Source organism: Rosa rugosa, chromosome 5 (assembly GCF_958449725.1).
Source record: "Rosa rugosa chromosome 5, drRosRugo1.1, whole genome shotgun sequence".
Classification (NCBI taxonomy): Eukaryota; Viridiplantae; Streptophyta; class Magnoliopsida; order Rosales; family Rosaceae; genus Rosa; species Rosa rugosa.
The window spans coordinates 900954-928909 of record NC_084824.1 but is presented as its reverse complement, the minus strand read 5'-3'; the positions used below and the strand labels follow the sequence as shown (position 1 = coordinate 928909).

The 27956-nt window shown below is 38.9% G+C and overlaps 4 protein-coding genes across 5 annotated transcripts; all 4 read left to right on the top strand.

The window, feature by feature from the left end:
- Positions 1-977: 977 nt before the first annotated feature.
- On the top strand, positions 978-16135 carry LOC133708379 (uncharacterized). Of its 2 annotated transcripts, XM_062133840.1 has the most exons (15): positions 978-1044; positions 1669-1825; positions 2489-3031; positions 3379-4575; positions 4677-5004; positions 5397-5652; positions 5738-5954; positions 6111-6463; positions 6581-7093; positions 7608-8805; positions 9198-9551; positions 9643-9880; positions 10069-14313; positions 14967-15512; positions 15866-16135. In XM_062133840.1, exons 2-13 carry the CDS (start codon positions 1721-1723, stop codon positions 12882-12884), a joined length of 8118 nt encoding a protein of 2705 aa, XP_061989824.1. In that variant the 5' UTR covers positions 978-1044; positions 1669-1720; the 3' UTR covers positions 12885-14313; positions 14967-15512; positions 15866-16135. The 2 variants fall into 2 exon arrangements, with proteins under 2 accessions (XP_061989824.1, XP_061989823.1); XM_062133839.1 differs by lacking the exon at positions 978-1044 and having other exon boundaries at positions 1229-1825.
- LOC133709038 (uncharacterized) lies at positions 14203-17712 on the top strand. Its single transcript, XM_062134635.1, has 6 exons — positions 14203-14313; positions 14967-15512; positions 15866-16057; positions 16157-17062; positions 17164-17605; positions 17699-17712. The coding sequence occupies exons 1-6, from the start codon at positions 14203-14205 to the stop codon at positions 17710-17712; spliced, it is 2211 nt and encodes a 736-aa protein (XP_061990619.1).
- Positions 17713-17797: 85 nt separating this feature from the next.
- LOC133708383 (uncharacterized) lies at positions 17798-26240 on the top strand. Its single transcript, XM_062133844.1, has 5 exons — positions 17798-18075; positions 18161-18377; positions 18534-18886; positions 25459-25589; positions 25677-26240. The coding sequence occupies exons 1-4, from the start codon at positions 17990-17992 to the stop codon at positions 25574-25576; spliced, it is 774 nt and encodes a 257-aa protein (XP_061989828.1). The 5' UTR covers positions 17798-17989; the 3' UTR covers positions 25577-25589; positions 25677-26240.
- On the top strand, positions 18914-21705 carry LOC133708380 (uncharacterized). The gene is made up of 2 exons (XM_062133841.1): positions 18914-19893; positions 20270-21705. Exon 2 carries the CDS (start codon positions 20271-20273, stop codon positions 21393-21395), a length of 1125 nt encoding a protein of 374 aa, XP_061989825.1. The 5' UTR covers positions 18914-19893; position 20270; the 3' UTR covers positions 21396-21705.
- Positions 26241-27956: the final 1716 nt, after the last annotated feature.

The following is a 27956-nucleotide window of genomic DNA, read 5'->3' as shown; positions in this document are numbered from 1 at the left end:
GTTCTATCCCTACAGAGAAAAGAGATGACGGAAGTGTGGGATCGGACCCCACAAGGCAAAATGCCACCTTCCGTGCTCCTCATCCCCTCCATCAAAATGACAACAAGCACTTCTAAATATTGAAGTGAACCATATCCAATCAGAGGATAATGTAGCGGACTTATTTACTAAGTCGTTACCAAAATCCACCTTCGAGAAACATGTGAAGAGCATCGGATTGAGAAAGTTATCCGAACTCCCATGATTGTAGCAATCAGGGGGAGATATTGACATCAGGGGGAGGCATGATGTCTACATGTTCGATCTCGAAGAGTGAAGGACGTGTTGTGCTCTTTTTGTCCTTCGACCAGGGTTATTTTTGTCCCACAGGGTTTTTGTTACCTGGCAAGGTTTTTAACGAGGCAACAATCAAAGCGTCATCACCAAGTTTGAGCGGCACAAGGGGGAGTGTTGAAGGATATCGACATAATGTGTGCCTCTACAAACTAGGGTTTGTTGTAGAGTTGTAATAGGAGTAGTTATAGATTCCCTAATTATGTTTGGACTCTATTACCTTTACGGTACTTTGTAATTCCCTATATATAGGGCTCCTATTATCAATAATAAACACAACTATTTCTACACAATTCTATTATCCTACAACACTTCTTTAATACATTTTTGATTTTTCATTTCTCATGTCATGCTGTCAAAGTATAACCAGACAACAAGTAGTCCAGATAGGTTTTCCTCCTGTTTTTCTTCTTCTTTGAAAAGTCCAATATGGTCAAACAATGTAATTAAAGCAGGGTACAAAATACAAATGCTGTGTATAACTTGGCAATAAATTAAATTCATAGAATTTCCTAGTAGCATCACAAGACCAACCAATTTCCCAACCTTTGAAATTCCCATATGTATCTTTCGGGAAACTCATCAGACCCTTCTTTCCCATTTATCCACATTATCTCGCCGAGTATTTAACAATAAGACTTTAATGAATAAGTAAAACCAAACCAAAAGCAAAACTAGAAGCAAGTGTGAAGTCCACCATTGTTGATTCAGGTATCACCTTTTACTCTCTGTATTTAGAACATGATGACCAGTTTATATGGTCAAGCAAATTTAATGTGTTCATACTTAGTGAGTAAGCTTTGGTCTTGGGGAGCTCTTTTTTTTCCCATAAGATCTTGGGGAAGTCTTTTAGATACAAAAGTAGCAGATTAATGCTTTTTCCTACTATGAACAGTTTGATACTTTCCTGAAAACCTGTCCCGGTTCCCAATATTTTTCTTGGAGAAAAATGAAAGAGAAGACTTGTCCGAGTGAACTATGCGTTTTTTTAAAACCAAGAAAGAAGACCTTTTGAGGTCAATGGTCAAGAGGAGAGAGTTGAGAGTACGGACCAGCCAATTGACGAGAAGAACTTCGCCTCTAAGTAGAAAAGTACAGGCCTTTAGTGTCACCGTTCACTCTCTTCTTTCTTTTAAAAGGTTTTGGAATCACTTGTGCTTTGATCAAAGCTCTAATCCAAAAGCATTTTGGTTTTGGAATCACTTGTACTATAGCATTGCATGCAGTGATCATCCTATTATAGATTCCTACACTTGTCTCTTTTCTTTGTGCAAAGCTCTCATCTTTTGCAAAATCTAAGAAGTGGGTTTTCTGTGAAACGGTTCATAATCATAGGCTCTGTGCTGAAGAAGGCAGAGAAGAAAAGCAAGAGTCTTTGGTGGAGATCATGGAGGTTTCCGGCAAGAAAAAGATCAAGCCTGACCCTTTCACTGATACTGTGTTTTCTTGGTCCCTGGAGGACATTTTCAATGAGGATCTTTACAAAGACAAGGTATTTGCTTCCACTTTTAATAGTATAGATCTTATCTTCTTGTTTTTGTTAAGAAAGGTTGTTTCTTTATGTGATTATTATGTTCTATTGTCATCATTCTGGATTCTCTGTTTCTTCAAATGTTGTTGAGTTTGGTATTGCAGCTTTCCTTTTGGTAATGTATTAGTGGGGAAGACCCACAAAAGGAAAAGTTATTAATATGATACCGGGTTTCGTCTTGCATCTTGTTACCGATGAAAGGGGGTTGCTTTTTAATTAGCACATTTTTTTTTCTTCACTTTTTAATGTAATTGTGCTCTTAAAAGAAAAGCGTTACTCAGGAACAAAATGGTCCTAATAGAAAATGGCATATATTGGTTGTGCACATATATAGCAAATGTTTTCTATTTACTTCAGGAATTCAGGCTAAACCAGGATTAGTTGAAAGAATTGAAGCTTTCACAAAAGAATTTTTGATTACTAGTCCTGAATTCCATTATTAGATACCAATTACCAAGTTCTTAGAAGTATAATTTTGAGACCTCCATTGACAACAATCATCAGCTTGACTTAATTTTCAATCAAATTGTAGTATTCTTTTTAAAGTATACTAACTCTAACTTTTATGATATCATTATGTGTTGTATGAAAAGGAGTACTCATTCTGAGCCTTTACTTTTCTAGGTGAAAAAGATTCCTGAATCATTTCAATCGGCTGAGCATTACTTTGGGTCTTATATATATCCTTTGCTGGAAGAAACCCGAGCAGAATTGCATTCAAGTATGGAAACTCTTAATAGAGCACCGTTTACTGAAGTAGTGGGTTTTGAAGAAGCCAAGCCATATGGAACAAAGCTATATGATGTCAAGGTTGATTACTGGCGAAACAGGTTTCGTGATAGTGGCAAGGAGCCATATAAAACTTTGCCCGGTGATCTTTTTGTTTTAGCTGATGCTAAACCTGAAACTGTTTATGATTTACAAGGAGTAGGGAGGTCATGGGCTTTTGCATCGGCCACTAATGTCTCAGAAAGTGAGAATGAAGATGACAGTACCTCTCTTTATTTCAAAGTCAAGGCATCAAAAGAGTTTGAAGTCGAAAATAGCAGGTCATCATTTTTTCTAGTTTTCTTGGTGAATTTAACCCGTGATGGAAGAATTTGGAAAGCGTTGCACATGTCCAGAAATCTGAAGATTATCAACGAAGTTCTATGCACTGATTCTATGGTAATAAAGGTTTTGCTTAGTTTTCTTGGTGAATTTAAACCCTACTGAATAATGTAGCTTTTGTTTAGTTGATAGAGCTACATTTACATTCCCTAATATGGGACCTAGTCATGAATCAGTAGGTTTTCATAATTATTAAAATAATTCCCTACAAATTCTGACACAATGTCTTCCTGTTAGGATTTAGGGACTGATGCATACACATGTTTTGACTTTCTTTAGCCATGTATCTCTCCCATCTAATTATACCATTTGATTTTGAATTGGGAGAACTTTTGAGTTGGATTAAAAGCTGACATTTATTGTTGGAAGTTGGAACTGACTGAATATGCTCTGCTTGGTAATAGGTTCAGAAAGATTTCTGCTCTGAAAGGAATAATGACATCTGGAATCAGAGTATAGTTGAGAGTTTTTCATCTGGATTGAATGAGTCCCAAACTGGGGCAGTGATGGCCTGCCTTGAAATGCTGCATTCTGGTGAAAAGTCTGCTGTGCAACTTATCTGGGGTCCTCCTGGTACTGGAAAAACAAAAACCACAGTTACTCTGCTTTCAACCCTGCTACAGATGAATCGTAAGACTCTTATTTGTGCTCCAACAAATGTTGCAATAACTGGAGTTGCTTCTCTTCTTGTGAAGATGGTGAGTAAAGCAGAGCCAAATAATTTGTTTTGTTCTTTAGGAGAGATACTTCTATTTGGGAATAAGGAGCGACTCAAAATTGGTTCAGACATTGAAGAAATTTTTATGGATTGCCGTGTCAAAAGGCTTGTAGATTGTTTGGGGCCAAGGGCTGGTTGGAGGCATTGCTTTGCTTCCATGATAGGTTTACTTGAGGATTGTGTTTCTGATTACCATATTTTCTTGGAAAATGAGTTCATGAACGACACAGAACAAAAGAATGTTAGTGAAACTAAAGATAAAGAATGCAGAAGAGGTGCTGAAGTTAAAAAGGAGAAGTGCAAAACATTTGTTCAATTTTTGAGAGATAAATTTGCGTCTACTGCAACGCCGTTAAGATATTGCATTTCTGTGTTCTGTACTCATATAGGGAAAAATTATATTTCAGTAGACAAATTCCAAGACTTGGTTTTGCTTACCCAGTTAGTTAATTCCTTTGAGTTACTGTTGTCTCAAGATAATGTTGTTCCTGAAGCGTTGGAAGAACTCTTTTCTCATTCGGATGTTGAAGATGTGTCCGAGTCGTTTGTAGGCAACTCCTTTGATCTTTGTATGATGAGAAGGGATTGCCTTTCAGCTTTACGCACTCTACAGGATTCTCTTAGTCAACTTAAACTTCCAAATATTAGGAATGAGGAATCTATACGGGAGTTCTGTTTTCAAAGAGCATCTCTAATATTTTGCACTGCATCTAGTTCATATAAGCTGCACAGAGTGGCAATGGAACCACTAAGCATTGTTGTTATTGACGAGGCTGCACAGCTAAAAGAGTGTGAATCAACAATACCCCTGCAGCTTCCAGGTGTGAAGCATGCTGTTCTTGTTGGTGATGAGTGTCAGTTACCAGCTACGGTAAAAAGCAATGTACGTTGACGCTACATAGACACATATTCTTTCCTTCTCTTCTCATAATTTTATATTGTACTTCTTTCTTATTGCAAAATCTGCTTTCGTATCTTCTATAGGTTTCTGATGAAGCTGGTTTTGCAAGAAGCTTGTTTGAGAGGTTGAGCTTAATGGGTCATTCAAAACATATTTTAAATATGCAATACAGAATGCATCCTTCAATAAGTTTATTCCCAAATTCAAATTTCTATGATGACTTGATACGGGATGCTCCAAATGTAAAACGAAGAAGCTACGAGAAGCACTATCTTCCAGGAGCAATGTTTGGTCCTTATTCTTTTATAAATGTGATTGGTGGAAGAGAGGAGAAAGATGAGGATGGACATAGTCGGAAAAATATGGTGGAGGTTGCTATTGTTTCAAAAATACTGCGGAATCTGTACAAAGGTATGTCTAGCAGGAGATTCTTCTTCATGTTCTCATCTCAGTATTTTAATCGTTGGGATTTCTAACTTGATGCTTTTTATGCTTTTGGTTTAAATTTTACATTACCTTATTCACTAAAGAATACTGACTTGAACTGCAAGAAATGTATTGTTTCTTCATACTGCACAAGTGGTATCACATAACTGGCATTGTATGGCTGATTCATTTTTGCTTAAATCTGTTTGCAATTTGATTCAGCACTTCTCATGTAAGTTTCCATTGCTATAGTTTTGACCCAAGAAGTATGTTTTTAGGGTTATATTATTGAACCACCAAACATGCCAAAGTCTTGTGCTGTTGTGCTCGTATATTGTTATTTTGATGTTCTCTTTTGGCTTTCTTTTTGGATACAGAATGGGTTGAATCAAAACAGAGACTCAGTATTGGTATAGTGTCTCCCTATGCTGCTCAAGTAGTCGCAATTAAGGACAGAGTGGGTAAGAAATATGATCAGCTTGATGGCTTTGAAGTGAAGGTAAAAACAGTTGATGGGTTTCAAGGTGGGGAAGAGGACATAATTATAATATCCACTGTACGATCCAACAGCCATCAATCACTTGAATTCATTTCAAAATCGCAAAGAGTTAATGTCTCTCTTACAAGGGCAAGGTAATGTTTTACTTCAACTTTTGTGCCTTTGCATTCTTGTGTATAACTTTGGTGGAAATATCTACTGAACCTCTGATGACTTCAGGCACTGTTTGTGGATTTTGGGGAATGAAAGAACGCTTTCCGATGGTGAATCTGTTTGGAAGGCCTTGGTCCTTGATGCCAAAAGTCGTCAATGCTTCTTTAATGCCGATGAAGACAAGGATTTAGCCAAGGCCATATTAGAGGTCAAGAAAGAGTTTGACCAATTTGATGATTTGCTCAATGCCGACAGTGTTCTTTTCAGAAGTGCTAGATGGAAGGTAAAGATCTTGGTATTTGTTTCAATATATATGTATATATACATATCTTTTTTTTCTTTTTCATTTTCTCCTCTTTTATTTCGAACAACTTCTACTGATGGAACTTTTCAATATTTTTGCTTTAATGGGATTATTTGGTTTGTACATTATCTTCAGGTACTTTTCAGTGAATACTTTCTGAAGTCATTCAAGAAACTGACATCAGTCCGCTTGAAGAAGTCGGTGCTAAATCTTCTACTGAAGCTTTCCAGTGGTTGGAGACCTAAGAGGCGAAGTGTTGAGACACTTTCTGGTAGCTCTTCCATGATCTTGAAGAAATTTAAAGTTGAAGGTCTGTACATTGTTTGCACTAATGACATCTCAAAGAACCTACAATACGTTCAAGTATTAAAGATCTGGGACATATTGCCTCTGGAGGATATCCCAAAGTTGATAAACCGCCTGGATGGTATTTTCAACAGATATACTGATAACTTTATCAATCTTTGCGAGGAGAAGTGTCTCGATGGGTATGTTGTCTACCATCTAGTTTTTGTTAGCATGCCTTGAAAATATAATAATAATGAGTCCACCCTTCTATAGTTTTAACTAGTTATTGGTTTTCTTTCTTTGTCATTTGTATCCAGTGATCTAGAGGTTCCAAAAAGCTGGTCACCGTCTTTGGAATTTTCCCGGTTTAAGGATCTTAGCATCAGTGAAGCTCAGAGTAATTTAGTTGGTGACACTTCTGATTGTAGAAGCTATGTTGAGAATTCACAGGTTAGCGAGAGTTTGTTGCTGATGAAATTTTATTCCTTATCATCTGGGGTAGTAAACCACTTGCTGTCAGACCGTGAGGGTAGAGAACTAGATCTTCCATTTGAAGTTACAGATGAAGAGATGGAGATTATCCTTTATCGTAGAAGTTCCTTTATAGTGGGACGGTCGGGAACTGGGAAAACCACAGTTTTAACCATGAAATTGTTTCAAAAAGAACAGTGCCACCAATTTGCAGTTGAAGGATGCTATAGTAGTCAAGATACTAGCAAGGTTGAGCAGAGTTCTGCAGCTACTGAAGGGAATGTTCTGCGCCAGCTTTTTGTGACAGTGAGTCCTAAGCTATGTTTTGCCATCAAGCGACATGTTTCACACTTGAAAAGGTGAGTGGACTATTCATCGAAAAGACATTTTCTGCCTCTTTTAGCTTTAATGTGAATTTATGGTTATGATATAAATCATTAGACTACATTGTTCTCTCTCGGAAAGAACATGCAATAGAAATGTTTCTCGGTTTATAATTAGCTGCAAACAGGTTATGGTGTTGCAGTAAACTATAAATAGTTTTTAATTGTTGTTTTTTCTTGTAAAATAATTATCCTTCTCAAATATAATGACTTTTCATGTAAATTAAACAACCTACCATACTTCATTTGATTCTAAAGTCTAAAATGTGTTTGTTTGGAAATTCTAGTTTGAATGCACCATAGTATTGTACTTTTAATACTTAACAATATTGGAAATTCTAGTTCAGGACTTGCTACACTGGTAACCAAGGATACTGATCTCTCTTGCTCATGATGAAGTCTCTTAGTCCAAACGCATGATATTTAAATTTTCTGTATATATTGAAGTACTAGAGGCACAAGTTTAATTTGCTAATTTTGATGTCCACAGTTTTGCATGTGGTGGAGATAACTCAACTGACTCAACTGAAAGAGGTTTAATTGATATGGCTGATTTTGATGAGGAGGAAACCCAATTCAAGGATATCCAAGATTCATTTCACGATATTCCTCCAAGTTCTTACCCACTTGTCATTACATTTCATAAGTTTTTGATGATGCTCGATGGAACATTGAGTAACTCATACATTGAAAGATTCCTTGATGTGACAGCTACTGTTGGCCATTTTAGGAGTTCGAAATCAGTTGCATTTCAGAGCTTTATAAGGACGAAAGAAGTTAATTATGAGAAGTTTAGCTCTTTCTATTGGCCCCGTTTTAATACTCAGAAAACAAAGAAGCTTGACGTTTCAAGAGTCTTTATAGAGATTATTTCTTATATAAAAGGTGGCTTAGGAGCTATAGATGCATGTGATGGTAAACTCAGCCGGGAGGGTTATGTTCAAATGTGCGAGGGCCGGGGTTCTAATTTGAGCAAGCAAAAGAGAGAAGCAATATACGATGTTTTTCAGGCTTATGAAAAGTTGAAGATGGAAAATGGTGAATTCGATCTGGCTGATTTTGTAATTGATCTTCACCGTCGGCTCAAGCATGAAAAGTATGAGGGTGATCAGATGGAATTTGTTTATATTGATGAGGTTCAAGATCTCACAATGAGTCAAATTGCTTTGTTTAAACACATGTGCAACAATGTTGAAGAGGGATTTGTCTTTTCTGGTGATACAGCACAAACAATAGCAAGGGGTATTGACTTCAGGTTTCAGGATATACGACATCTGTTCTACAAGAAGTTCGTATTGGAGTCAAGAAGCAATAACAATGATGAAAGAAAAGAAAAAGGCCTCATCTCTGAATTACTTCAGTTGACTCAAAACTTCCGTACTCATGCCGGTATATTGAAGTTATCACAAAGCATTGTTGAGCTACTGTATCGGTTTTTCCCCTTTTCTGTCGATGCGTTGAAACCTGAAACCAGTCTGATTTATGGGGAAGCTCCAGTTTTGCTTGAATCTGGAGAAAACGAAAATGCAATCATGAAAATTTTTGGAAACAGTGGAAATATAGTTGGCTTTGGTGCAGAGCAGGTGATTTTGGTGCGAGATGATAGTGCTCGACAAGAAATATCCAAATTTGTAGGGAAGCATGCTCTTGTCCTAACCATAGTGGAGTGTAAGGGCCTTGAGTTTCAGGTAATTACAATCTGTATTCACTTATTCACTTTAATTGCTGAGAAAGTTACTGTGATTGATTCAAGTAAAGACATGGATTGATATATTTATATATTCAAATATATGTGTATGTGTATGTGTGTGTGTGTATATATATATATATTGATCTTTTCTCTCTTGCCCTACATTTTTCAGATGAATTCTAACTACACATCAGAAAATGATCAATTATGAATTATCCAGTCCATTCAATCTTGACTATGCTTGAAGTCTATTTTTGGATTCATTCTATCCCTCTCTCGAGGATGTACATATTTATATTCTGGTTTTACATCAGAAAAATGAATGTTATGCTGCACTTTTTTTTAGATGTTGAAATATTCGGTCCTAACATTTATCTATAATCTTTATAGGATGTCCTCTTATACAACTTTTTCGGCACATCACCTTTGAAAAATCAGTGGAGGGTTATATATGATTACATGAAGGAACAAAATTTACTCGACTCCACATTACCTAAGCGCTTTCCAAGTTTCAGTGAATCAAAACACAACATATTGTGCTCTGAACTGAAGCAATTATATGTGGCTGTTACTCGAACAAGACAGAGATTGTGGATTTGTGAAAATGTGGAAGACCTCTCGAAACCTATGTTTGACTATTGGAAGAAAAAATGTCTTGTGCAACAAAGGCAGCTAGATGATTCACTTGCCCAGGCAATGCAAGTGGCAAGCAGTCCAGAGGAGTGGAAATCACGAGGCATTAAGGTTTGCTTCATCTTTCATATAAAAGATAGCTATATCTGTTGTTGACACCACTATTTCGAATAATATTTTTCTGTTCTTTTTGCCCTTGCAGCTATATCATGAACATAACTATGAAATGGCCACAATGTGCTTTGAAAGAGCTGGTGACACTTACTGGGAAAGGAGGTCTAAAGCCTCCGGCCTTAAAGCTATTGCTGACCGTATGCGAACATCAAATCCTGAAGAGGCTAAATCTATTCTTAGAGAAGCTGCTGAAATATTTGATGCTATTGGCAAGGCCGATTCTGCTGCGAGATGTTTTTCTGATTTGGGGGAGTATGAAAGAGCAGGTATGGCTAATCTAGTGCTCGTTAATATGCTTTCAGTTTTCCTTCCTTAGTATTAAAGTGATTCTATTGCCTTTATGGTCTGTTGGACTTGAATCTTCGTATTGGTTGCACAATTTGTGTAACTTTAGGGTTATTAGATGCATTTTGATAAAATTTAGTCTCTCATTTTGTTAATTTTAATGGTGCAGCTAAGATATATTTGGAAAAATGCGGAGAATCTGAACTTCAAAGAGCAGCAGAATGTTTTTCACTAGCGGGATGCTATGAGGATGCTGCAGATGTCTATGCCAAGGGAAATTTTTTCTCGGAGTGTCTCACTGTTTGTGCAAATGGGAAACTATTTGAAATGGGTTTGCATTATATTAATGATTGGAAACAGCATGCTGTTGAGGACTGTGCTAAGGCTAGTAGAGGAGAAGAAATATATAAAATGGAGCAGGAATTTTTAGAGAGCTGCGCACTTCACTATCATAAGTTGAAAGATAACAGATTCATGATGAAATTTGTGAAAGCTTTCAATTCTATAATATTGATGAGGGACTTTTTGAAGAGTATAGGGAGCCTTGATGAGCTTTTGTCATTGGAGGAAGAATTTGGAAATTATCTGGAAGCCGCAAACATCGCCCAGCTTAAGGGTGAAATCCTACTTGAATCTGATTTCCTTGGAAAGGCAGGTAAGTTCAAAGAGGCCTCACTGCATATTCTGTTTTATGTGATTTCCAAATCTCTTTGGTCATCTGGTAGCAGGGGCTGGCCCATGAAGAAGTTTCCACAACAGGAGGAGCTTTTGACAAAGGCCAAGTCATTTGCCAAGAATGGGAAAGATAACATTGATGAGCTGGTTTGCTCTGAGTCAGAGATTTTATTGAATGGGCAGGATAACTTGGCTGTTTTGAAACATCAAATGGATGCTTCTGAAAGACATAAGAGTATTAGAGGTGAATTATTATCGGCTCGAAAAATTTTGGACGCCCATCTCTCTCCAAGAACTGATAAGTATTTTTGGGAGAAAGAATTGATTGAAGATCTTGTAAAGCATTCAAAAGATAAAATATCTAGAAATCAGGTGTCCATTGATTCGCTTGTCTACTACTGGAATTTCTGGAAGGAGAAGATTCTTCACATTATTGAATCTGTAGGATGTGTGGAAACTCCAGAGTACTATAGTTATGTAGAACTCTGTTTTACTTGTTTAGGAGTTTGGAGGTTGTATCATAATCTGAATCCAATCTATGTTTTACTGGTCCCTGATGCTGATTGGGTTAGAGGTCTGGACAAAAGGCATTTGAAAAGTTATGGGAAGTTGGTCTCCATTGATGTTCATCAGCTCATTCCAGCAGCTCAGTATTATTGGAGTTCAGAACTGCTCTCTGTTGGCATCAAAGTTTTGGAAAAGCTTGAAGCACTTTTCAAGTTCCCACTAAAGAATTCTGACTCGACGTTCTTCCAGTGCAGGGCTCTTACCCTTATCTATGATGTTGCAAGAAATCTTTTGGATTCCAAATGTCTGAAGCCAAGGTATCAAGATTACTTGACACTACAGAAGCTGGTAACATTTTCGGCCGGGGAGTATGTTGCTTACATCTTTCCTTTAGATTGGAGGAATTCGTTGCGACAGAATATGATTTCTCTTAGAAGAACTGATGCTTCAAAGAATGTGCTGAATCAAGTTATAGTTGAATATACCAGCTCAAAGAACGAGCTGTCTTATGGGCAGATTGGAAGGATCGCAATGATCATTCTCGGGTCAGGTAAGCTGCTGAATAATGGGCTCTCTGTTCAGCTTGTCAAAAAGCTTGAAATTAATACACCATGGAAGGCCTTCATTGAGGATCTCTGTACGAGCGTTGGACCTGGACATACCCGTCAGGAACCAATAGAGGTGTCTGTCATGTTGCGGTTACATGAGGCTTTGGTTGAAACATATAGTGTCAACTGGAGGAAGGTTTCCAACTACATATCACCTGGTTGCTTCTTGTATCTTGTGGAGCGCCTTCTGTTTTCAGCAAGTTGCTATCAAGGTTTTGTCATCACTACAAGTTCTTGCTTTATTGAATGGCTGATATACCAGGATGAAGATACCAGCTTACGTTCCATAGTGACTGGTGGGCGTCCTTCTCTGGGAACCATTCTTCCATTTGTGATTAATGTGGTTAGCGATTGTATTTTCAAGAAGAAGGATATGATTGAATGGATTGAGAAGTCTGACAGAAATTGGAGGAAGTATTATCAGTCACTCATGTTGCGGTTGGTTACTGTCTTGTGTTTGATTAATTTGAACTTCCGCTTGTGTTTGGATATAATCCATGATTTGCTGGGGAGGAACTTTATCACTGAACTCCTACCATGGGAGTTTTATGATGCACTTAGGAGGAGGAGGAAACCCAATTCTCTCAGTTTAAATGTTAATGTGCTTGCTGGAGCTCTCAAGAAGATTGATAATACATTGGTGATTGCGAGTTTCGGGGTTAATTGTTCAGGGTTTTACAGTTCAGATGCCATCTTTGTCGACATGACTACCAATCAATGCAAGGATGACATATTGAGAAAATGGTTTCCAAAGCCGCCTGTCATTCAAGTTGCACAACATCAAGTTGCATCTGTTGAAAATGGTAGAAGTTCTTGCAGTCCTGCACTCTCTGCAACTGATTCTGAAGAAGGTAAGAGTTCTAAACTTGCGCCTTCAGAATCCAGCTTGGTAAAAGAGACTGCTGTTGCAGCTGGTAAGCAGTGTGAAGCTGAAGACAGTCACAGTAAAGATGAGGGTAATTGCATATCCAATGCATCAGATCAGCAGTGTCCAGGCCCAATCTCGGAGCAGCATGACGCTGAGGACAGCCACACAAAAGGCGAGGAAAACAACGCATCCACCGAGTCAAATCCGACATGTCAAAAAGATGATGGTACTTCCACCCCATCTAGCAGTAAAGAAGCTGGAAGCAAGGCGAAGAACAAGACAAAGGGCAAGAACAAGAAAAACAAGAAGAAAGGAGGCAAGAAATAGGTGTCACATGCCCTGCAATTTCTGTACTTTGGAATTTTCATCTGGGAAACTTGTTTATATCTGATGTAACTCAAACATAATATCTATGGTTAGTACATATTATCTATGGTCTCTACATTTCATATCATCATGTTATTAGTAATCAGAAGAAAAGATTGAACTGCTATAAGAAACTATTCAATGAACAAAAATGCCTGGCCTCTTAATCTCTTATTATGAACTTTCAGTGAAGTCTCGATCGAAAACAAACAAGTAACAAAACCTTAACAGAGAATGCACTATGCTCTTTTTGGCTCAATTCTCATCGCTCCCGAACCTCAAACTTGTTCGGGCGAAAGCTGCCGGTACTTCTCAAACTGTTCCTTGGCCTCTTCATTCCTCTCAAGCAAGCTGTAAATCATTCCTCTACAAAAATAAGGCCGGAAGTCTTTGGGATCCTCCTTGACCAACTCATTGTAGCTACTCAACGCATCCTCCACATTCTTCTGCAGGAACTGTATCTGCCCCATTATCAGCTTCACATCCCTGGCCTCCTTTGCCTTGTTCTCCTCCTCCGCCACCTGATCACGGCGTGGCCCTCGCCGGAGCGGTCCATCAGCAGAGCATTCTCGAACAACAGTGGATTCGACTCGAGAATTTCCTCAAACTCCTGGCGTGCTCGCCGCTCTCGAGCTTCTGCTGCAGAAGCGACTTGAGGGCGTCGGAGTTGGAGCCGTGGAAATCGGACAACGGAGAGGACGCCAACTCCGACCTGGGCGGTCAATGTGGCCGGCGGGGGCTGCTCGGCCCGGGCTAGGAGTTTGGAAGACTTGTGGAAGCTTAGTGAGTAAGCTTTTGTCTTGGGTAAGTCTTCGTCTTACCCAATATGTTCGTGGGGAATAATGAAATGTCCGAGGGAACCACGTGTTTTTTCTTCTTTATTCCAAGGAAGAAGACCTTTTGAAGTCAAATGCGTAAGTGGAGAGAGCTGAGAGTACGGACCAGCCAATTGATGAGAAAAACTTCGCCTCTAAGTAGAAAGTACAGGCCTTAAATGTCACTGTCTTCTTTCTTTTAAAACGTTTTGGAATCACTTGTGCTTTGATCAAAGCTCTAATATTCCAAGAACGTTTTGGTTTTGGAATCACTTGTACTATGGCATTGCATGCAGGCAGTGATCATCCTATTATAGATTCCTAGACATCTCTCTCTTCTCTGTGCAAAGCTCTCATCTTTTGCAAAATCTGAGAAGTGGGTTTTCTGTGAAACGGTTCGTAATCATAGGCGGCTCTGTGTTGAAGAAGGCAGAGAAGAAAAGCAAGAGTCTTTGGTGGAGATGATGGAGGTTTCAGTTTCAGGCAAGAAAAAGATCAAGCCTGACCCTTTCACTGATATTGTGTTTTCTTGGTCCCTGGAGGACATTTTCAATGAGGATCTTTACAAAGACAAGGTATTTGCTTCCACTTTTAGTAGAATAAATCTTATCTTCTTGTTTTTGTTAAGAAAGGTTGTTGCTTTATGTGATTATTATGTTCTATTGTCATCATTCTGGATTCTCTGTTTCTTCAAATGTTGTTGAGTTTGGTATTGCAGCTTTCCTTTTGGTAATGTATTAGTGGGGGGAGACCCACAAAAGGAAAAGTTATTAATTTAATACCGGGTTTCTTCTTGAATCATCAAGAAAATGTAGCACATTTTTTTTTTTTTCAATTTTCTTCACTTTTTAATGTAATTCTGCTCTTAAAAGAAAAGGCGTTACCCAGGAACAGGCCCAAATAGAAAATGGGCATATATTGGTTTGCACATATATAGCAAATGTTTTCTATTTACTTCAGGAATTCAGGCTAAACCAGGATTAGTTGAAAGAATTGAAGCTTTTACAAAAGAATTTTTGATTGCTAGTCCTGAATTCCATTATTAGATACCAATTACCAAGTTCTTAGAAGTGTAATTTTGAGACCTCCATTGACAACAATCATCAGCTTGACTAAATTTTCAATCACATTGTAATATTCTTTTTAAAGTATACTAACTCCAACTTTTATGATATCATTATGTGTTGTATGAAAAGGAGTACTCATTCTGAGCCTTTTACTTTTCTAGGTGAAAAAGATTCCTGAATCATTTCAATCGGCTCAGCATTACTTTCGGTCTTATATATATCCTTTACTGGAAGAAACCCGAGCAGAATTGCATTCAAATATGAAAACTCTTAATAGAGCACCGTTTGCTCAAGTAGTGCGTTTTGAAGAAGCCAAGCCATATGGAACAAAGCTATATGATGTCAAGGTTGATAAATGGCATAACAGGTTCATTGATAGTGGCAAGGAGCCATATAAAACTTTGCCCGGTGATCTTTTTGTTTTAGCTGATGCTAAACCTGAAACTGTTTCCGATTTACAAAGAGTAGGGAGGTCATGGGCTTTTGCATCGGCCACTAATTATGTCCCAGAAAGTGAGAATGAAGATGACAGTACCTCTCTTTATTTCGAAGTCAAGGCATCAAAAGAGTTTGAAGTCGAAAATAGCAGGACATCACTTTTTATAGTTTTCTTGGGGAGTTTAATCCGTGATGGAAGAATTTGGAAAGCGTTGCACATGTCCAGAAATCTGAAGATTATCAACGAAGTTCTATGCACTGATTCTATGGTAATGAAGGTTTTGTTTAGTTTTCTTCGTGAATTTAAACCCTACTGAATAATGTAGGTTTTATTTAGTTGATAGAGCTACATTTACATTCCCTAATATGGTACCTAGTCATGAATCAGTAAGTTTCATAATTATTAAAATAATTCCCTAAAAATTCTGACACAATGTCCTCCTGTTAGGATTTAGGGACTGATGCAATCACATGTTTTGACTTTCTTTAGCCATGTATCTCTCCCATCTAATTATACCATTTGATTATTTTTTTTTTTTTTTTATGAATTATACCATTTGATTTTGAATTGGGAGAATATGCTATTGTTGGAACTGAGTGAATATGCTATGCTTGGTAATAGGTTCAGAAAGGTTTCTGCTCTGAAAGGAATAATGACATCTGGAATCAGAGTATAGTTGAGAGTTTATCATCTGGATTGAATGAATCCCAAACTGGGGCAGTGTTGGCCTGCCTTGAAATGCTGCATTCTGGTGAAAAGTCTGCCGTGCAACTTATCTGGGGTCCTCCTGGTACTGGAAAAACAAAAACCACAGTTACTCTGCTTTCAACCCTGCTACAGATGAATTGTAGGACTCTTATTTGTGCTCCAACAAATGTTGCAATAACTGGAGTTGCTTCTCGTCTTGTGTAGATGGTGAGTAAAGCAGAGCCAAATGATTTGTTTTGTTCTTTAGGAGAAATTCTTCTGTTTGGGAATAAGGAGCGACTCAAAATTGGTGCAGACATTGAAGAAATTTATATGGATTGCCGCGTCAAAAGGCTTGTAGATTTTTTGGGGCCAAGGACTGGTTGGAGGGATTGCTTTGCTTCCATGATAGGTTTACTTGAGGATTGTGTTTCTGATTACCATATTTTCTTGGAAAATGAGTTCACGAAAGAGACAGAACAAATGAATGTTAGTGAAACGAAAGATAAAGAATGCAGAAGAGGTGCTCAAGTTAAAAAGGGGAAGTGCAAAACATTTGTTCAATTTTTGAGAGGTAGATTTGCGTCTACTGCAACACCGTTAAGATATTGCATTTCTGTGTTCTGTACCCATGTAGGGAAAAATTATATTTCGGTAGACAATTTCCAAGACTTGGTTTCGCTTATCCGGTTAGTTGATTCCTTTGAGTTACTGTTATCTCAAGATAATGTTGTTTCTGAAGTGTTGGAAGAACTCTTTTCTCATTCGGATGTTGAAGATGTGTCTGAGTCGTTTGTAGGCAACTCTTTTGATCTTTGTATGATGAGAAGGGATTGCCTTTTAGCTTTACGCACTCTACGGGATTCTCTTAGTCAACTTAAACTTCCAAATATTAGGAATGAGGAATCTATACGGAAGTTCTGTTTTCAAAGAGCATCTCTAATATTTTGCACTGCATCTAGTTCGTATAAGCTGCATAGAGTGGCAATGGAACCACTAAGCATTGTTGTTATTGACGAGGCTGCACAGCTAAAAGAGTGTGAGTCAACAATACCCCTGCAACTTCCAGGTGTGAAGCATGCTGTTCTTGTTGGTGATGAATGTCAGTTACCAGCTACGGTAATAAGCAAGGTACGTTGACACTACAGAGGCACATATTCTTTCCATCTCTTCTCATAATTTTATATTGTACTTCTTTCTTATTGCAAAATCTGCTTTCGTATCTTCTATAGGTTTCTGATGAAGCTGGTTTTGCAAGAAGCTTGTTTGAGAGGTTGAGCTTAATGGGTCATTCAAAACATATTTTAAATATGCAATACAGAATGCATCCATCAATAAGTTTATTCCCAAATTCAAATTTCTATAAAGACTTGATCCAGGAGAAGCACTATCTTCCAGGAGCAATGTTTGGTCCTTATTCTTTTATAAATGTGATTGATGGAAGAGAGGAAAAAGAAGAGGATGGACCCAGTCGGAAAAATATAGTGGAGGTTGCTATTGTTTCAAAAATACTGCGGAATCTGTACAAAGGCATGTCTAGCAGGAGATTCTTCTTCATATTCTCATCTCAGTATTTTAATCATTGGGATTTCCAAATTGATGCTTTTTATGCTTTTGGTTTAAATTTTACATTACCTTATTCACTAAAGAATACTGACTTGAACTGCAACAAATGTATTGTTTCTTCTTCCTGCACGAGTGGTACCACATAACTGGCATCGTATGGATGATTCATTTTTGTTTAAATCTTTTTGCAATTTGATTCAGCACTTCTCATGTAAGTCTCCATTGGTTTAGTTTTGACCCAAGAAGTATGTTTTTAGGGTTATATTTTTAATGTTCATATTGTTATTTTGATGTTCTTATTTTGGTTTCTCTTTGAATACAGAATGGGTTGAATCAAAACAGAGACTCAGTATTGGTATAGTGTCTCCCTATGCTGCTCAAGTAGTCGCAATTAAGGACAGAGTGGGTAAGAAATATGATAAGCTTGATGGCTTTGAAGTGAAGGTAAAAACAGTTGATGGGTTTCAAGGTGGGGAAGAGGACATAATTATAATGTCCACCGTACGATCCAACAGCCATCAATCACTTCAGTTCATTTCAAAATCGCAGAGAGTTAATGTCTCTCTTACAAGGGCTAGGTATTGTTTTACTTCAACTTTTGTGCTTTTTCCTTCTTGTTTATAAGTGTGGTGGAAATGTCTACTGAACCTCTGATGACTTCAGGCACTGTTTGTGGATTTTGGGGAATGAAAGAACTCTTTGCAATGGTGAATCTGTTTGGAATGACTTGGTCCTTGATGCCAAAAGTCGTCGATGCTTCTTTAATGCCGATGAAGACAAGGATTTAGCCAAGGCCATATTAGGGTTAAAGAAAGAGTTTGATCAATTTGATGATTTGCTCAATGCCAACAGCATACTTTTTAGAAGCGCTAGATGGAAGGTAAAGATCTTGATATTCGTTTCAATATATATGTATATACACATATCTTTTTTTCTTTTTCTTTTTTCTCCTCTTTTTTTTTCGAAGAACTTCTACTGATGGAATTTTCAATATTTTTGCTTTAATGGGATTATTTGGTTTTTACATTATCTTCAGGTACTTTTCAGTGAATACTTTCTGAAGTCATTCAAGAAACTGACATCAGTCCGCTTGAAGAAGTTGGCGCTAAATCTTCTACTGAAGCTTTCCAGTGGTTGGAGACCGAAGAGGCGAAGTGTTGAGACACTTTCTGGTACCTCTTCCATGATCTTGAAGAAATTTAAAGTTGAAGGTCTGTACATTGTTTGCACTAATGACATCTCAAAAAACCTACAATACGTTCAAGTATTAAAGATCTGGGACATCTTGCCTCTGGAGGATATCCCAAAGTTGATAAACCGCCTGGATGGTATTTTCAACAGATATACTGATAACTTTATCAATCTTTGCAAGGAGAAGTGTCTCGATGGGTATGTTGTTTACCATCTAGTTTTTGTTAGCATGCCTTCAAAATATAATAATTGTTGAAGGATATCGACATAATGTGTGCCTCTACAAACTAGGGTTTGTTGTAGAGTTGTAATAGGAGTAGTTATAGATTCCCTAATTATGTTTGGACTCTATTACCTTTACGGTACTTTGTAATTCCCTATATATAGGGCTCCTATTATCAATAATACACACAACTATTTCTACACAATTCTATTATCCTACAACACGTTATCAGCACGAGTTCTAACCCTAGCTTCAGAAAAGAAAAGAAAAAAACCTAGAACTTCCTCTCTGCCGCCAACCCAAAACAAAACAAAAAAAAAAAAAATCTCCATTCCGGCCTGCCTCCTCCCCAGCGCCCCCGCGCCCAGACGCCTGCGGCTCAGCACACCAGCCTCACCCCAGCAGCCCACTGCAGCCCCTGCTGCCTGCACTGCTTCCTGCGCGCTGCTGCCTCCCTGCCAGCACACCACAGCCTCCCTGCCACTGCGCTGCTCCTGCTGCACGTCCCTGCCAGCCTACCGCGACCCCGCAGCCCGCTCAGCAGCCCTGCAGTACGCTGCGACCCCGAGCACCGCTAAGCAGCCCCGCAACCCCGAGCACCAGTACGCTGCTTCCCTGCACCCATACCACCAGCGAACTGCAGCAGCGACCCACTAGCAGCACCGCCTCCGATTTGCACCACCAGCAGCAGCCCAGTCCGCCTGCAGCCTAGGAGGAAGAAGAACGAACGAAAGAAAGAAGAAGAAGACCGAAAAAAAAAAATAATAAAAAAAAGAGAAGGGCTGGGCCCGAAAAAAAAAAAAGAAGAAAAAAAGGGAAAGGGTTGGGCCCGGAAAGAAAAAAAAAAGGAGAAAGAAGAAAAAAAAAAGGGGAAGGGAGAAGGGCAGCCCACCAACTGCCATTTCCGACCAGATTCCAGCGATCTTATTTTAGCTACACGCCTGCATCAACACGCGCGTGTCTTCAAGCCAAGAACAATCACGTAAGTTTTTATAATTAAGGTTGCTGCTTTCTTGTATTTAAATTCCTTTTATTTTCTGCAAATATTGGAATATATGTTGCCAAATGAGTTTGATATTTAACAAAGCGGAATTGTGGGGATTCACGCTTAACGAACTAAGAGTGTTCATAATTAAACGAACTAAGAGTGTTCGTGTGAACTAAGAGCGTTCACAATGCTTGGACTAAGAGCGTCCGTAAGCATCAAATTGTGACCATATTAAAACATCATTGTTTGGTCTAATCCAAAAGAGATTCTTGGAAATTGATTTCTTGGTAGCATAGCTCGGAAATCTTATTATTTAGTTTTCGTGGAAGTTTAGCTCCGAAACTAATATATTTTCTCTTCTTATTTTCAGGATGTCGAATGAACCTAGACTCGACTTTCCCATGCTTGACTCAACAGGCTCAGATTACCACAGTTGGGTAACCGATGTTGAGAACCATCTCACTTCAAAGGGAATATTACCCATAATCCAGGCACCTAACCCGGATCTTGTGTTCATCAGAACATCTGCAAAGAATGCTCAAGCAGTTATCTTGATGCGACGTCATATGGACAAAGCACTCAGATTGGAGTATATGTCGATCAAGGATGCAAGAGAGCTATGGGTAGCGCTAGAAGAGCGTTTTGGCAATGTCCAAGATTCCCTCCTCCCTGACTTGAAAGTTCAATGGAACAATCTGCGCTTTGCTGACTTCAAGTCTGTTGCTGAATATAATTCAGAGGCTCTTCGCTTACAATCCATGTTGCGATTCTGTGGACAACCTGTCACAGAGCAAGAGCTAATTGAGAAAACTCTCTCCACCTTCCCCGTCTCAGCCATTGTGGTATCAAAGCAATACCGTACTGAGGTTAATGCTGGACGGATCACGAGGTTTCATCAGCTTATCAATATCATATCTGTAGCTGAGAAACATGATAACATACTCGTGAGAAATTATAATTCAAGGCCCATTGGAACTAAGAGCGTTCATGAGGCGAATTATAATGCACCCAAAAGAGGGCGCAAGGAGCGAAACCCTAATGAGGGACATGAAGGACGTATGGGTCCATATAACCGCCCTAATAAGGAAGGAAACCGCAAGTTTGGTGCGGATACACGTGGTGGCAATGTCACACGTGGGGGAGATGGTCGTGGTCGTGGTCATGGTGGTTGCGCCATGGCTCGTGGTGGAGGTACCATGGGTCGTGGTGGTGGCACCAACCCTCCTAGGGAACGCCCACAACGTGCACAACGTGCACCTCAATTAAAGGGAGGCAACCGCAATGATGAGTGTCATCGATGTGGATCAATTGAGCATTGGTTCAAGCAATGCAAGGCAAGTGAGGAACTAGCTGCAAGATACAGGGCATATAGGGACCTGAGAGAGCAAGAAGTGTACCTTGCAGAAGAAGAAGAAGATGGTGGAGATGTCAATCTCACCATAGAGGACTTCAAAGCTGAAGATGAAGTGCACATGGATGCAACAGACTTTGATTAGATTAGTCCTTTTTATTTTTCCAAGAACTTTTGTAATGGCAATTTGCCTTAGTCAATAAATGACAATTGTATTAACTCTTTCTTATGTGGCGGACCCAATAAAATGTGATGTCTAGGAAAGTCATTGAGATTATTGGTACTTAAGAGAGCCTCGCTCCACCAACATCTCTCTCTACTTCCCTGGTCATATTTGATTGGAGTTACCAAACGGATAGAGTGACTACAATGTGTCTTACTTTGATTTTATTTTGGATTAGACTTTGGAAACTTTGATGTAATCATTGGCTATTAATAAAGTGTCAATTCTTTTACTTAATGTCTTGGACATACATTAATTCGAACTTTATTATATAAGAGCCAATGTTTTTCATGTGGAAACACATTATGAGAATGGACAGAGTTCCTTTGCATCACCTCTAATGACTACGAACGTAAACGAGTATTAGAGAAACTTATGTGTCGCTCTAGTGGGTTGTATGCAACCACTATTTGAGTTATTGAATCCAACTATGTCATGAGAGACGACTTATGGGATTTTGGCACATATAGGCTTTGACATGATGATCCGTGTATTAAAGACTTTACACAGACATCCATTTTCAGAACGAAGAAAAGTAAGAACCAAGAATTGGTTCGAGGAGCTGCACATGCGCCTCATGGCGTCATGATTGTGCAAAGACAGGCCATACATGGCCAGTGCCGCCTACCCCCTGCGGCAAATACATGGCATTGACGCCATAAACTCCTCTCTCTACTTCTCAAGTCTATTGTGACATTATGGCTTAACCAAAACCTTCATTGGTTGATTATAAAGCCCATGTTTCGTTCTGTAAAGCCTGTTATTTAGGATTGAGACCATCCTATGCAAAGGAGATTGAGGAAATAATTCCATTCTTACAAAGAATCCAAGGGAAGTAAGAACCAAGAATTGGTTCGAGGAGCTGCACATGCGCCTCATGGCGTCATGATTGTGCAAAGACAGGCCATACATGGCCAGTGCCGCCTACCCCCTGCGGCAAATACATGGCATTGACGCCATAAACTCCTCTCTCTACTTCTCAAGTCTATTGTGACATTATGGCTTAACCAAAACCTTCATTGGTTGATTATAAAGCCCATGTTTCGTTCTGTAAAGCCTGTTATTTAGGATTGAGACCATCCTATGCAAAGGAGATTGAGGAAATAATTCCATTCTTACAAAGAATCCAAGGGAATTCTATGGATTTGATCAACCAACTTGCGGACCATATAGATGTTTTATGGTGTTGGTTGATACGCAAACACGCTGGTCACGTGTTGTGCCATTATCCACTCGTAATGCTGCTTATACTACACTCCTAGCACATAACATATGGCTACGGGCTCACTACCCAGATCATCCCATTCAGTCAATTTGACCTGATAATGTTAGAGAGTTTACATCGACAGTTTTCGATGACTATTGCATATCATTGGGTATTGATATCAAGTATCATATTCCCATGTACACACCCAATTGATCTCGCGGAAAAGCCACCATTAAACGACTACAATGGTAGCCCGGACATTGGTAATGCGCACCAATATTTCCGCTTGGGTTATGCAATATCGCATGCAGCTATGCTAATTCGTCTACGACTCATAGCAGCCACTCAACTTTTATTTGCGTTACAGCTAGTGACTGGGTTCGAGTCTAATATCTCGTATTTATGCATATTTGAGTGTGCGATTCATGTGCCAATTGCGCCGCCACAGCGCATCAACATGAGTCATTGCAACGAATGCATATATATATATATATATATTTGTTGGACATGAGTCTCCAACTGTAAGTCCGCTATGTAGAACCCTTGACAGGCGATCTCTATTTCGCTGGATTTGCGAATTGTCACTTTGATGAGACAGTCTTCCCGTCGTTAGGGGGAGATTAGAACGTCAATGTTCAACAGGAACGACAGGAATTGTCGTGGTCTGTCCCCACTATGTCTCATCTTGATCCCCTAAAAGTGACGAGATCACATATACTTGCTGCAAACATGCCTGCAAGGATTGATGTCCCCACAAGAGGACATGGTGCCACCCAGAGAAGATGGGTACTGCACCACTACCATGGATGGTAATATGGTGACGCCACAAGGTGGCATAATGGCGTCATAGGCCATGGGTTCCGCTAGAGAGCGTAGGAGACCCATAGGTTCGATGGATTCTCTTCCTAAGAAGAGAGCGAGTTTGGCACAACTTGATCCATTGATCATTGATACTCAAAATCCATCTCATGAGAATATTTTGGATTGTGGTTATGTCCAAGAGACATCGTTGGGGGACGCCTCAATGTTAGAACCAATTCCTGAGAATATAGAGATCTCTACGAACTACACTAGTGTACATGAGGACGTGGAATTATTGAGACCAATGACATCGAACCTTACTCCGTTGAAGAATGCCAACGTAGAGAAAATTGGCCTAAATGGAAAGATGCGATCCAGGTTGAATTGGATTCACTAACGAAGAGGAAGGATTTCGGGCCTGAGATGCCAACACCTCCTAACATAAAACCTGTTGACATTAATAGGTCTTCGTTAGATAGCGTGATGAGAGAAAGAGATGGCAATCTCGCCTTATGGCGCAAGGTTTCTCACAACGCCCTGGAATCGACTACGAGAAGACATATTCTCTCGTAATGGATGTCATTGCACTCCACTACCTTGTCAGTTTGGTAGTTTCCAAATAACTGAACATGCAGCTTACGAATGTGGTCACTACGTATTTCTATGGGGATCTAGATACGGAATATAATGAAGGTTCTTGTGGACTTTGTTTACCCAAGTCAAGTGGCTCTAGACCACGGAGCGCATTTGCAACGAGGTTGAAATGCTCACTAAAATGACTACTTGATTGGGAAGGGATATGATGAACTATGCCCACGCGTTTCCATGACAAGTTCCGGATTTGCAATTGTCGCGGTTTATGTTGATAAACATAATTGGAACCCTTGTGAGTTAAGGAAAACCGCTGAACACCTGAAATCCGAGTTTGAGGGGAAGGACCTTGGGAGAACACGGTTTTGTATACCGTGTCAATAGATGCTTAGACATTTTTGATAAAGTCAAAGATGCACCATGGTCGTCCGTAGTCTTGGCCCTAAAATGGATCCGTTTCGTCCCAGGGATGATGACGAAGACGTGTTAATAGCAGGAATGCTTACTCATGTACAATAGGCGCATTATTGTACTTAGCACAATACAAGACCGGACACCTCAATTGTTATGAACTTGTTGGCTAGATGTAGCCATGCGCCAACGCAACGCCATTGGACTGGTATAAAAACAATCTTTCAATACTTGAGATGTACGATTGATATGGGCTTGTTCTATCCCTACAGAGAAAAGAGATGACGGAAGTGTGGGATCGGACCCCACAAGGCAAAATGCCACCTTCCGTGCTCCTCATCCCCTCCATCAAAATGACAACAAGCACTTCTAAATATTGAAGTGAACCATATCCAATCAGAGGATAATGTAGCGGACTTATTTACTAAGTCGTTACCAAAATCCACCTTCGAGAAACATGTGAAGAGCATCGGATTGAGAAAGTTATCCGAACTCCCATGATTGTAGCAATCAGGGGGAGATATTGACATCAGGGGGAGGCATGATGTCTACATGTTCGATCTCGAAGAGTGAAGGACGTGTTGTGCTCTTTTTGTCCTTCGACCAGGGTTATTTTTGTCCCACAGGGTTTTTGTTACCTGGCAAGGTTTTTAACGAGGCAACAATCAAAGCGTCATCACCAAGTTTGAGCGGCACAAGGGGGAGTGTTGAAGGATATCGACATAATGTGTGCCTCTACAAACTAGGGTTTGTTGTAGAGTTGTAATAGGAGTAGTTATAGATTCCCTAATTATGTTTGGACTCTATTACCTTTACGGTACTTTGTAATTCCCTATATATAGGGCTCCTATTATCAATAATACACACAACTATTTCTACACAATTCTATTATCCTACAACAATAATAATGAGTCCATGCATCTTTCTATAGTTCTAACTAGTTATTGGTTTTCTTTCTTTGTCATTTGTATCCAGTGATCTAGAGGTTCCAAAAAGCTGGTCACCGTCTTTGGAATTTTCCCGGTTTAAGGATCTTAGCATCAGTGAAGCTCAGAGTGATTTAGTTGGTGACACTTCTGATTGTAGAAGCTGATAAGCTCATAAATGTACATGATTTTGTATTGATTTCTTCATGTTTTCTTAGCTAGTTTTCCATCTATTTGAGTCATTTACTTTATTTTTATGTTTTGTAGGTGTTATGGAGCAAAGTAGAAGAAAGGAAGCTAAATCAGTAAATCTGCCTGTGCAGATCAGTCAACTTCGACATGAAACAGAGAGCATCTCAGAATGAACCAGACAGTGAGCTTTATATGGTTGGAAAGCCTTCGATGTCTAGTTTCCAGAACTTTTGACGGTTCATTCATATCATTTTCCTACAAGAAGTTATGGCTGATTTAGTACAGCAAGGTCGGGCAGTCCGAGAATCTGACACTTTGACGGAAATCCATGATTTGAGGCCCGAATTCGTTTTAGAAGCCCACCGACGAGTATTAACCGAATATCTCTGTTTATTAGAGATATATGACATATTTTTATGGGTGAAAATTATTAGGAATCTTAGAGGAGAAGCTACTTGAATCCTAAAAGGAAAAGAAGTGAAAATCTCCTAACCTAAGCAATAAAGGAGGGAGACGTTCAGTTGAGACGGATGTTCTGCCGCACAAGAAAAAGAAGAAAGAACGACATCTTCTGCCTTCAGCTAGCCGCCATCTCTTCCTTTTCTTTTCTTTTAGTTTTTGTTTTCTTCATGACTATGTCTGGCTAAATACTTTTGTAGCTAGGGGTGATTTCAAAGCCCCAAACATGTTCAATTCATATTGAAGACAATTCAGTTTTTGGTTTTCTATATTATCAATTGAGTGTTTGTTTCACTGTGTCTACAAGATGAATCTTTGCTTGTTTGTTTACTAAATGAATAGGTTAGGGTTCTAATGCTAGGAGTAACACTAGATTCGTATATGTCGTGTGTTGATTCCAATTGAGTAGCAAAATGTTTTCTTGAATTGAATTACATGTGACTCAAACCCTAGGTTTAGCAAGACTGCAATGTACTTGTGACCCTAGATTTATCCAAACCCTTTTATTGCTTAATGATTTTGATATGTTAAACTTAGTGAGCTTGTGTTTAGGTTTCATAATCGGAAATAGATTAAGTGGTGAGCTTGTATTCACTTAACGAGGAACTAAGAAAGGGTAATGGGTTAATTCGAGCTTGTGAGTTAACTTCGGGTAAATTCAATTGAAAATTAAGATTCCATAACTGAGCTTTGATATTATTGAGTGTGTTTGGTGGTAGAGAATGAGTCCTTAGCTTTGTTTCTATCAATAGTTTAAAAGTTATAAAATCTGTTTCTGCTTCGTTATCTTTCTGTGTTCAGTTTTACGTGAATTATTTCATATATCAAATCAACTCTGATTATTCTGAAATTTTGTATACGTGTTATTCAATGTGTATTTAGTGTCCTGTAAAATCTATAGAAAATTCCATCGAGTCTAGGTTAGTTAATTAATTTATTTTCGTTAACTGTTCAGTAGCATGGTTTAGAGTAGTTTGTGACATTTGTTTAGCAGTTTAGGAACAATCTTCAGCAGGTAATGACCCTTGCTTGATCACTATATTACCAGCGATGATATTTGAGTGCAAGGTTTAAGTTGTGCATCTTTAGACGTATCAGAAGCTATGTTGAGAATTCACAGGTTAGCGAGAGTTTGTTGCTGATGAAATTTTATTCCTTATCATCTGGGGTAGTAAACCACTTGCTGTCAGACCGTGAGGGTAGAGAACTAGATCTTCCATTTGAAGTTACAGATGAAGAGATGGAGATTATCCTTTATCGTAGAAGTTCCTTTATAGTGGGACGGTCGGGAACTGGGAAAACCACAGTTTTAACCATGAAATTGTTTCAAAAAGAACAGTGCCACCAATTTGCAGTTGAAGGATGCTATAGTAGTCAAGATACTAGCAAGGTTGAGCAGAGTTCTGCAGCTACTGAAGGGAATGTTCTGCGCCAGCTTTTTGTGACAGTGAGTCCTAAGCTATGTTTTGCCATCAAGCGACATGTTTCACACTTGAAAAGATGAGTGGACTATTCATCAAAAAGACTTTTTCTGCCTCTTTTAGCTTTAATGTGAATTTAGGGTTATGATATGAATCATTAGACTACATTGTTCTCTCCCGGAAAGAACATGCAATAGAAATGTTTCTCGGTTTATAATTAGCTGCAAACAGGTTATGGTGTTACAGTAAACTATAAATAGTTTTTAATTGTTGTTTTTTCTTGTAAAATAATTATCCTTCTCTCAAATATAATGACTATTCATGTAAATTAAACAACCTACCATACTTCTTTTGAGTCTAAAGTCTAAACTGTGTTTTTTGAAAATTCTAGTTTGAGTGCACCATAGTATATTAGTATTGTACTTTTAATACTTAAGAATTTTGGAAATTCTAGTTGAGGACTTGCTACACTGGT